Source organism: Apium graveolens, chromosome 1, assembly GCF_009905375.1.
Source record: "Apium graveolens cultivar Ventura chromosome 1, ASM990537v1, whole genome shotgun sequence".
Classification (NCBI taxonomy): Eukaryota; Viridiplantae; Streptophyta; class Magnoliopsida; order Apiales; family Apiaceae; genus Apium; species Apium graveolens.
Genome location: NC_133647.1, coordinates 49,710,777 through 49,723,008, shown reverse-complemented (window position 1 = coordinate 49,723,008; position 12,232 = coordinate 49,710,777). Strand labels below are relative to the sequence as shown.

Below are 12,232 nucleotides of genomic sequence, written 5' to 3'. Positions count from 1 at the left end.
GTATCTAGGACTCAGCTTTCCTTCCTTTCTGAACCTTGACAATCCTTTCCACGGTGACATTTTTAGTGACACTAGATCTCCGTCTTCAAATTCCTTATCCTTTCTTGATTGATCTGCGTATTTCCTTTGACGATCTTGTGTTGCAATTAGCCTTTTCTGGATGACTGCCACAACTTCTTTTGTTTGTTGCACCAATTCAGGTCCAAGTATCTTATGCTCTCCAACTTCTTCCCAATACACTAGTGATCGACATTTGCGTCCCTAAAGAGCTTCATAAGGAGGCATTCCGATACTGGCATGATAACTGGTATTGTAAGCAAATTCCACTAAGGGCAAATGTTCATCCCAATTTCCCTTGAAATCAATGGCACAAACACGTAACATATCTTCAATAGTCTGGATTGTTCTTTCACTCTGGCCGTCCATCTGCGGATGATAAGCCGTACTCATATTTAATCTGGTTCCTAAGCATTCTTGAAAACTTCTCCAAAATGTTGAACTGAATCGTGGATCCCGATCAGATACAATAGACACAGGGACTCCATGACGCACTACTATTTCCTTCAAATACATGTGAACCAATTTGTCCAATGAGAATCTTTCATTAATAGGAAATCAATGAGCTGATTTGGTTAGTCTGTCTATTATAACCCAAATGGCGTCATGGTTCGCTTTCGTTCTTGGTAATCCGACTACGAAATCCATAGCAATGTGCTCCCATTTCCACTCTGGAATCTCTAACGGTTGTAATAATCCATTTGGTCTCTAGTGCTCAGCTTTAACTCTTTGGCACGTATAACATTTGCTAACCCATTCTGCAATTTCTCGTTTCACGTCTGGCCACCAATAATTGTCCTTTAAATCTCTGTACATCTTGGTACTTCCAAGATGGATTGAATACCTTGAGTTGTGAGCCTCTTGTAGAATTGCATGCTTCAAGTCTGTAACTGGTGGAATCCAAATTCTGGAAGAAAATCTGAGAATACCTTGATCATCTTTCTGAGTGCATAATTCTTCTCCAACCAAACAATTGATATCCTGATCCATTATTTCCTCTTGATATTTCTTTATTTTCTCTAGAAATTCTGGCTGAAATGTCATACTATACATCTTTGTTTCATTAGGCTTACAAATTTTGACTTCCAGTTTCAATTTCTGAAATTCCTTGTATAAATCTTCAGGTACTGTTAACACGTTCAGTCTTTCCTTTCTACTTAATGCATCTGCTACTATATTCGCTTTTCCTGGATGATAATTAATCGTGTAATCATAGTCTTTGATCAGCTCCAACCATCTTCTCTGTCTCATGTTAAGCTCCTATTGCGTGAATATGTATTTAAACTTTTGTGGTCCATCTAGATCTCGCATTTTTCTCCATATAGATATTGTCTCCAAATCTTCAAGGCGAATACTATTGTTGCTAGTTCCAAGTCATGAGTGGGATACTTCTGCTCATGAGGTTTCAGTTGTCGAGATGCATATGCAATAACTTTATCATGCTACATCAAAACACAACCTAATTCCTTATGAGAAGCATCAATACAGATTATGAAATTTCCTCAATCATCTGGAAGTGACAATACAGGTGCTGTGATCAATCTCTTCTTCAATTCCTGGAAACTTTCTTCACACTTCTCGTTTCATATAAACTTTTCACTTTTTCTGGTAAGCTTCGTCAAAGGTGTCGCAATCTTCGAGAAATCTTGAAAAAATCATCGATAATATCCTTCCAGTCCTAAGAAACTTCTTACTTCTGTTGGTGTTCTTGGTCTTTCCCAATTCATAACAGCTTCAATCTTCTTTGGGTCCACTTTGATTCCTTCATGACTTACCACGTGTCCTAAGAATTGAACTTCTTGTAAGTAAAACTCACACTTTGAAAACATGGCATATAACTTCTTCTTTCATAAAATTTCCAAAGATATCCATAGATGCTCCGCATGATCCTCCGTTGACTTTGGAATTCATAATGACCATACCTTGTTCTGAAAGCTGTCTTTGGTATATCTTCGGGCTTAATCTTCAATTGGTGATATCCAGATCTCAAATCAATCTTATAGAAATACTTAGCTCCTTTCATCTGGTCAAATAAATCATCGATTCGAGGTAAGGGATACTTGTTCTTGATTGTAAGCTTATTGAGTTCTCGATAGTCTATGCACAACCTCATGCTTCTGTCTTTCTTCTTAAAAAATAGTACCGGCGCACCCCATGGGGATACACTGGGTCGAAGCACTCCTTTCTCCAATAGTTCTTATAATTGCTTTGCTAGTTCCTTCATTTCGATAGGCGCCATTCTGTACGAGGCTTTAGATACTGGTTCCGTTCCAGGTGCTAAGTCGATTGCAAATTCAATTTCCCTATCTGGAGGAAGTCCTGTTAATTCTTCTGGAAATACATCTGGAAATTCATTTACCACAAGAATATCTTCCAGTTTTGCTGGCTCCTGACTTTTGTCTATCACGTAGGCAATGAAATGCTCGCATCCTTGTCGTAATAGTTTCTTAGGTTGAATCATCGTCAAGAACTTTTTTGCTTGCTTCTGACCTTTAAACGTCACCGCTTTCTCGTCTAACGTCTTCAAAGTTACCTTCTTGTAATGATAGTCTATCTGAGCATCATGCTTAGATAGCCAGTCCATTCCTAAAATGACGTCAAACTCTCCTAACTTAAATGGTATCAAGTAAGCGTCAAACTTATTGCCAGAAATCTCAATCTCACAGTTCTTACATAACTGGTTCACAGATACACGCTCCTGATTTGCTAATTCTATCTTTATAATCTCACTTAACAATTCAGTTCGATAATTCAGCGTATCAACAAAATCTTGAGAAATAAATTATCGAGTTGCTCCCGAATCATCTAGCACTTTAGCACATAAGGAATTCACAATAAGAGTACCTACCACAACATCAGTGTCCATGATATCATCTTTCATAGACATGTCATAAACTCTAGCTCTGGGTGGTTCATTCACTGTTGGAGTAGCTCCCATGATTCACAGTGTATTGTTGACTGGAACTGATGCCTTGCAATCCCTGACTATATGTCCTGGCTTTGCGCACTTGAAACAGGTATTCCCAATTTCTAGAACTTTGCCTTCCTGATTCCTGGTAGGCTGATCCTTGTTAGCTAGCTCCCTGGCTGGCTGATTACGACACTCCCTTGAATAGTGCCTCCTCTGGCTGCATCTATAACATACCACATTCAACTTATTACAAACTCCACCATGCTTCTTTCCATCCACAGACTTGAAAATCTGGTATAGCTGGCCTCTGCTGGGTTGGTTGGTTCCCAGTGGCTGGATGGTTACCTTGTCCTCCATTTCCTGTATTCTGTCTGTTGAAATTCCTTCCGGGCTGAAACTTACCTTTCTTCTGATTGGAATTTTGAAACTTCCCTGTCTGGGACTGTCCTTCATTCCCTTCAAACTTCCTTTTCTTACTTTCCTTCTCTTTCTGAGACATTTCACTTTCTGACTCTGCAATCATAGCTTTCTACACAACTCCCGCATACGTGTCAAATTCAAATATAGCCACCTTCACACGGATCCATGACTTGAGTCCTTGCTGAAACCTCTTGGCCTTCTTCCTATTAGTGTCCACATATGATGGCACAAACCTAGACAATTCTTCAAACTTACTTTCATAATCTGCCACTAACAAATTCCCCTGCTTGAGCTCCAAAAATTTCAATTCCATTTATTCCTGAACAAACTGAGGGAAATACTTCTGTAAAAACAACTCCTTGAATCTATCCCATATAACGTCATCTGTACCTTCCAATGTCTTAACAGTTTCCCACCAGTAGGTGGCTTCATTCTTCAGATAATAACTCGCAAACTCAATCTTCTACTCCTCTTTCACCTTAACTAAGGCAAATGCCTTCTCAATTTCCTTCAACCAGACTCTTGCTTCAATAAGATCTACAGAACCCTTAAACTCTAGTGGATTCACCGCCTGAAAAGTCTTAGAGGTTACCTGAAGGTTAGTCTGCCTCTACTGTTGTTGAGTCAAGTGGACTGTCTGTTGAGCTAAGATTGGAAGAATCTGGGCTACAGTTGGGTCTATGGGACCTGGATTGACATTCTGGGTCATTGCTATCTTGGGTGTTGTTATTGTTGTTGGTCTCTTCATTTTAGTTGGTGGAACGGTTGTTTCTTCTGGGAGGCATTTTCTGTAAAGAGTCAAACAATTTATTTAGCCTTTAAATCAAATTCTTTTTTATGAAAAGTTTTCTTGCAAAATAGAATATCTCTTTTTGAAAATATTTCTAATTATTGAACTAAGTAAATTGCATGCTTCTTTACAAAATGTAAACAATTAGGGAAGAAAGTTACATGTTATCACAAGAGTTTATAAAACAGGTACAGTAAAGTAAATGACAATGCTGGAAAAGGAATGGTATTGATATATATATATATATATGTCAAAGTTTGGTGGTACAAACATAAAATGATTTATTATAGGAAAAGGTACAATAGGCTTATCCATTATTCATAAAGTCTTGTTTATTTATACACCCACCACAAGTCTGATAGTACACATTACATACTATTATACATATATCAGTCATCACATCATTCCTGTTTTATAGCTTCAGGGAAACTCTGGTCCACCAAGCCTCTCCAAATCCTCCAATACCTCTCTGGCCCATCTTATAAGAGCATATGGGGCTGCATATTCATAAGTAGCTCCATGAAGTCTGGCATCAAGTATTCTCCGAGTCACTTGAATCTCATTTTGAAGCTCCCTCACATTCATATCAACATATGTGGTCCTTATAATGTGTTGTAGCTCCTGGACCTGTGCCAACAGGGCTTCTTATTCCAAAAGAAGAGCATCATACCTATAGTATGGGACAGGGTGTGAAGTACACTGAAAAGATGCACCCGCAACTGAATGCCCAGTGGAGTCAGAATCAGCAGGTGGGGGTCCTCGAATAGGTGGTCTCACTCCAGGAAGTGAAATAGCTTACAGTGGTGTAACCATCCCAACAGGTATTATAACTGACACTGGTGGAAGACCAGGACACGGATCAGATGATGGTCTTCCGACTGAAGACTCCGAGTAATCAGATGATATTGAGATAAAGAAATTTGTCATCGCCGCTATCTGGAAATTACGCTACTAAATAAGAATCTCGAATCTCGTCACAAATCATACTAAAATCTACTATTTAGTTACACTCAACCTCTCGACGTTCAATTTCTTTATTTCCTAATACTAATCTTAACCCTCTACCCATTCCCGACAATCTAGGCTTGTGGCAGTGACTTTAAACCGTAGGTCTGATGTCAACCCTGTAATGCCCTCCAAACCTGGGTCAGAAGTTTAGGGTCCACAACACACACCATAATATATATGAAATGACTTTACTTACATAATCCATGGATCGTTGCCATTTAAAGTATGCCCGCAAGCCACAACCTTATTTATTTTACAAACGTACCGAACCCCAGCTTATTTATCTTACAACTGAAGTTTAAACTTTATTACAAATTATTAACACAACCAAGCCAAACATCATCTGCTAGTCTATTCCATTTCAACCTAGATACCTAGCTCGCACACTTGTTTGCGAATCCTCGCTACCACCAGTTTCCTTTTTCACTGGAAAAGAATATAAACAAATTTGCAAGAGTGAGCTACTAGCTTAGCAAGTCACAATGACAGTAACTGAGATTAACAATGATCAACTGAAATGATATAAGGAATCAAATTTACTGATAAACAATATTAGAATTGGATATTCACTTTTATTTTAAAAATCAAGGTTAGGCTGCTGATCAGTCACGCACTAACCCCGAGCAAGGCTCCTAGCTTTATTCTATATACTGGATCCAAGGCACATATTGGCCTAGTATGACCACAAATCTGGTCCGACCACGAATCTGGTCCATATTTGAAAATAATCCAATTCCAGAATAATAATATGATAAACAATGTAAATCAACAAACTATATCATAAACAACATTTATCTCGAAGCAAAGGGTGATTCATGATTCCAAGAAGGTATAACAATGGAATCATAAGAATGGGCTTTCAATCAAAGAAAGAATTAGAAAGTAGAAGAACAGGGGTTCAAAGGTTACAAGGATTGGTCTTCTGTTAAACAAAGCATAAGGGTTGGTGTATCAAGCAATTCAGTATCAAGAATCAGTATGTGGTATGTATGTATTTGTGGAGTGGTATCGTATATGTATGGTTCGCATCTGAGAATTCAACAATCAATGGTTTACAAAGAATAAGGCTTATGGCTCAAGATCAATAAGAATCAGGTTTAGGGTTAAGTACTTCAAAGTACTTGCAATATAGAATAAGAACTTTTTGGAATAATTGCAATATAAAGAAGAGAGTTCGAGAATATTTGCAATTATAGTACCAGAAAGTTCAAGGATACTTGCCTTAACACTTCGCTTTCACTTTACTAGCACTTGTCAATTGATTCCCACTCACTGACTACCTTCTTTCCCTTTCTATGTCTTTTTTTCTCTGTTAAACATCACATGTACTTATCATTACTCATCCTCATTTTGTTCTATTCATTACAAGCTTCTAACTACCCTTCGTTTCACTCAAATCCTACGTACGGATTGAAAGTTATGAATAAAACAGTCAAACAATGCACATACAATCATATTACGCATCAATCAGATCACATATAACACATAACACGTAAGATATTTAATTAAAATAATTATTCAAATAAGATTCGAGGTTAAAATGATTTTCCCGGTATTTATTACGAATTTTTGAACATTTTTCGGAATTAAAATGAGTCTCTAAATCGATTAAAAATTAAATAACAGGGTTTGAATACCCGAATCTGGCTTTAAAATAATTTTATAATAATTATCAGGTCTTGAAAATAATTTTAAATAATATTTTAAAGCTCCAAACTATTTTTTAGGATTTTTAAATAAATTTTAAATAATTAAGTCTAATTATTAAATCAATTAAATCAATTAATAATTAATTAATCAATTAATATCAAATTAATCAATTAATTAAAATAAATTAAACTAATTAAAATTAATTAAAATAAATCAGATTTATTTTAAAATAATTAAAAACAATTTTTCTGAATTTAAAATAATTTTCTAGAATTAAATTTAGATTTTTAGAATTTAAAATGAATTTTTAGAAATAAAACAGAATTTAAAAATAATTTTTAAATAAAACAAATTAAGAAACAAAATACAGGTTTTGCAATTGGGTTATAGAGGATCAAAACCGGGTTTTGATTATCAAAGAAACGGGTCGGTAACCGGGTTTTCGGGTCAGGGAAACTGGTCTGGGTTGCGAAGAACCCAGATTCCGGCGAAATACTCCGGCGTCCGATTCGCGGCCAAAAACGGCTTCGTTCTTATCGGTTTGCAGCCGTCTTTTACTCAACCACAACCCAGAAACTCAGTTAAACCCACAACAAAAACAAACGATCAAAGCTTCGTGATTTACGGCTGATTAGCCATCGATTCCGGTAACCTCGAAATAAAACCGACCAAAAACGCAACCCACCAATTCCTTAACCAAATCGAGTGTTCTATATGCCAAAATCAAGCTTAATACATGTACAATCTATCCGCATAATTAAAATCACTCCAAAATTAACATAACTCAAAACCCCAATTCGAATTAAAATATTCATATGAACATAAACCTTAATTTTTAAATCAGAGAATCAAACTCAATTTTTTATATGTTATTGAACTCTATTTTTGACATATAATATACCAAATTGACCAGAAAAATATTATCTACACGATGGAATCATGAAATCATATCAACAACATCAACAACAAATTTTCATAATTTAATCATAATAAATTTGAAATAAAATAATTAAATAAGAAAAATACGTTGATTCTTGCACAAAAATAGATGGTGGATTCAGAAAGGGTTTTTTGAGAGCTTCGTTTTGATATATTGCACACTTGAATCGGAGTTCGATAACGTCTCTGTTCGTGGGTTTGATTTTCAAGAACATAACGTTTTTAGGGATTTTCTCTGTAAATTAATGGTTTTGACTGACTGATTGTGATTAAACGATTAAAATAAAATAATAAAGGGCTATTTATATTTATAGAATATTAGATCGTGTTGGATCGTATTGGATCGTTAAATTAGTTGCTTAGCCGCCAAGTAATTGCAAAAATGATCCGTTTTGATACCCGTATTGGATAATTATCCAAACCGGGCTTTTTATAAAACACTTTATATGAAAATAATGTAATAATATCCCGTCTTTTGAGAATACGGGTTTTGTTGATGTATCGAAATGGTTATCGTATCGAAAATTGTACGACGGGACGCGTATGGGTCAAACCGTAATCCGGATTGAAAAAGTTAAAACACGGAAAATATCCGGAATTACCAGATTAGGTTAGGAAGGAGTTTTTGAAAGAGTTTCGGGTTGGAAAAATGTTAAAACGGTTGAGGTTGGACGATTCCCGGTAAATATTCATAAAATAATTATTAACTCTGTAAATCATTATAAAATCAAATAACAATCCAAAAACTACCAGAAAAATATCCCAGTCATCTATATTTTATTCTAGACATAATAAAATTAATATACTCAAATTTAATCACATATATACATTTATTTATCAATATCAATCATCAAATAATTCATATAATAATCTCATAATAATCATTTATTAATAAAATAATTACATGCGATATCCCGGATATTACAAGAGCTACTTGCGAAAGCTTTTAATTCGATTGTGTGTTTATTGATTTTGATGATAATATCATGTATACAATCTACCATGACTATATATATGCGATTTGTATATTATGCATGTGTTGATAATCTGCCATGATAGACATTTTATATTATGCATATATTGATGATCCTCCATGATAAATATGATGGTATTATGTATGTTGATGATCTTCCATGATAGATATTTGATATTATACATGTATTGATGATCTGAGATGATTGTTGTTATGATTAATTGTGTCTAGACACAATAGGGGACTGGAACATACTGTATGTATATGGTACGATGATACAGAGATGAAAAATCTAGCAGAAAGGTTCTGTTTTGATTATGAAAATAGTGTTTTGTATATGTTTTACTTCATATGGTTAATTAGATTAATCATAATAAGTATATAATAAATTATATTATTATATGTTATTTGAGCATGGTGGATGGTTATGGCATTTCGACCTTAGATTAATGGTTTTTAATTGTATTTTTGGTTTTTAAATACGACGTGCATGTCGTTTTGATTCTTGTAATATTAAATCTCGAATGTAACTCGAGTTCTTCTTGTAAGTACATTATATTAGTTTTTTATATTTCATTTATGTAATATACTTGAAGAATTGAAGACTAGAAGGAGGAATCCATTGGAGGTGATCTAAAGAAGCTATAAATGGAAGCAAATAAAACAAGAGGACATGTGATATAATAGATAGTTGTATTTATATACTTAACCACTATAGATTGACCATGATCTTTATCATGAGCTTGATGAAGATCACATAGGATTGGGCCATAACCTACCACATTTATTTTATTGCACTTTACATATATCATGTGATGAATGAATGTGTAGAGTAGTTAGAATGATGCATGCTTAATTAAATTAGGAATGTATGTATGTATTAGATACATCACCCATGCCATGCCTGCTAAACAAGATAAAATATGTAAAGATTCAATATTTTAAAATTTAACAAATGATCATGAGATTCTCGTGTTTCAGAAACACATAATAAAATACGAATTTTCTTTATTTTTGATACGGGGCGATTTTGTCAAAAGCAGGTTCATTGAACTTGTAAGTTTGTGGATTTTAAGCGAGTCCGTTGTGACTCCCTCACTACCTGGAAATCAAACCATTGACGAATTTTGACTTGAAGTATTTCATTCAAGGAAAAATTGGGGATCTCTTTATGATGGGATCATGATCGTTTTAATATTAACAAAACCCTAAAATTTATATTAAGTTAATTAGATGCCTTTTAATATGTTCAACGCGTTAAACCCTAGATCAATAAGGAGTGGGTTCGCCATAGTGAAGTACTCCCATATATCATGGGAGATGCGTTAAAGTATATTGATACTTTCTGACTATTGGGTTTGACTTAACTAGGTTACCACAATAAGATTGTGAACTTGGAGGCATGGAGTTTGGCGAGATATATTAGATAAATGTAAACAAATGTTGTTCCACCGAACTATCCAAGAGTTATATAGTTGATATAATTGAAAAATGTTGTCTACCTTATTGAATCATGTTTTAGGAGTAAAGCCAAAGCTGAACTAAAATATTGTGAAATTTGGATCTTGGCTCACTAGAAATGATATATAAGATATTCTTTTCGAATTATAGTTAGGGCTATTGATTTGATAAAATTAGTGGGAGATATATATTGTGAATATATATGAAAAATCACTTGAACATAATTTAATGATCATTCGTAGACTAATTCATTTTATGCATTATAATATTGTAGATACCAAATGGCAAACAACTTAAACAACTTCTCTGTGAGATCAGTCCTTAAGAAGGACAAGCTGACAGGAACAAACTTCCTTGATTCGAAAAGGAACTTGAGGAAAGTCCTCCGGAAGGAGCGAAAGCTCAATTTCATTGATGTTCCTCGCCCTAGACTTCTTGTTGAAGGTGCAACACGTGTTCAACAGGCTGCTTATCAGAAGTATATAGATGATGACACGAATGTCACTTGTTTGATGCTAGCGACTATGAGTCCCGAGCGTCAGAAGCAACATGAGCGTATGGATGCTTATATCATGATTGAGCATCTTAAACGTATGTTTGAAGGAGAGGCTCGTCAAGAGAGGTTTGATACAAGTAAAGCTTTATATGCATGTAAACAGGGTGATCGTGATCCGGTTGGACCGCATGTTTTGAAGATGATTGGATATATGGAGTACCTTGCTACTCCGTGTTTCGCGATAGTTCCGAAAACCCAGATAGATCTAATTTTACAATATTTGAACAACAACTATGCTCAGTTTGTAATGAATTACAACATGAATGAGATAGAAAAGACACCTACCGAATTGTTGGTTATGTTAAAACTGTTGAGACCAAAATTCAGAAGGCGTCCCCTGCTCCCATAATGATTGTAAATAAAGGGAGTGCCAAAGGGAAAGGTAAATGGAAAGGCAAGAAGAGGATAGGATCCAAATCTGCTGATGCTCCTAAAACTGATCCTAAACAGGCTTTGAAGCCTGGAGGTGGTGTTGCAAAGGGTGATACTTTTCATTACTGCAAGAAACCGGGTTATTGGAAGAGAAACTGTCATGCTTATATGGAGGATCTGAAGAAGAAGAAGGCTGTTGGCGCTTCTGATTCAGGTATTTATGTTATAGAAGTTAATTTTATTACGTCTACTTCATGGGTATTATATACTGGATGTGGTTCTCACATTTGTATAAATGTGCAGGAACTGCGGGGAAGTAGGACATTGACAAAGGGAGAAGTCGACCTACGTGTTGGAAATAGAGCAAAGGTTGCTACTTTAGTTGTAGGGACTTATCATTTATCGTTGCCCACTGGGCTTATTTTAGAACTAGATAACTGTTTTTACGTGCCTGCGATTTGCAGAAACATTATTTTGGTTTCTTTTTTGAACAATAAAAGGTTTTTCATTTTTAATTCAGAACAATAATTGTTCCTTTTAGATGAATAATGTTACCTACGGGGTTGCACTTTTGTTTAATGGTTTATATGTTCTTGATCATGATACTCATGTCTATAATGTAAATAGTAATGATAATAAACGTATTAAGACGATAGACTCAAATCAAACATACCTCTAGCATTATCATTTAGGTCACATAAATGAGAAACGCATTTCGAAGTTACATCAAGATGGCTACCTGGATAAGTTTGAATTTGTATCATACGAAGATTGCAAATCTTGTTTAATTGGCAAAATTGCTAAAGCTCCTTTTACCGGACAAGGTGAAAGGGCCACCGAAAGATTAGGACTTATTACATTTATTGATGATTTCAGTAGATATGGATATGTGTACCTTTTGAAGAACAAATCCGATTCTTTTCAAAAGTTCAAAGAATACAAGGCCGAAGTGGAAAAGCAAACCGGGGAAAGTATTAAATTTCTATGATCAGATCATGGAGGAGAATATTTAAGCCTCGAGTTTAAAGGTTTCTTGAAGGAGTGTGGTATCGTATCACAACTTACTCCTCCTGGAACTCCTCAATGGAACGGGGT

General features: G+C 35.1%; 1 protein-coding gene across 1 annotated transcript; it reads left to right on the top strand.

Annotated features, from left to right (window-relative positions):
• Positions 1-10,490: 10,490 nt before the first annotated feature.
• Positions 10,491-11,114, top strand: LOC141668706 (uncharacterized). The gene has a single exon (XM_074475726.1). It carries the CDS (start codon positions 10,491-10,493, stop codon positions 11,112-11,114), a length of 624 nt encoding a protein of 207 aa, XP_074331827.1.
• Positions 11,115-12,232: the final 1,118 nt, after the last annotated feature.

Coding starts and splice junctions, on each gene's coding strand:
- LOC141668706 (XM_074475726.1), top strand. CDS start 10,491: ATGGCAAACAACTTAAACAACTTCTCTGTGAGATCAGTCCTTAAGAAG.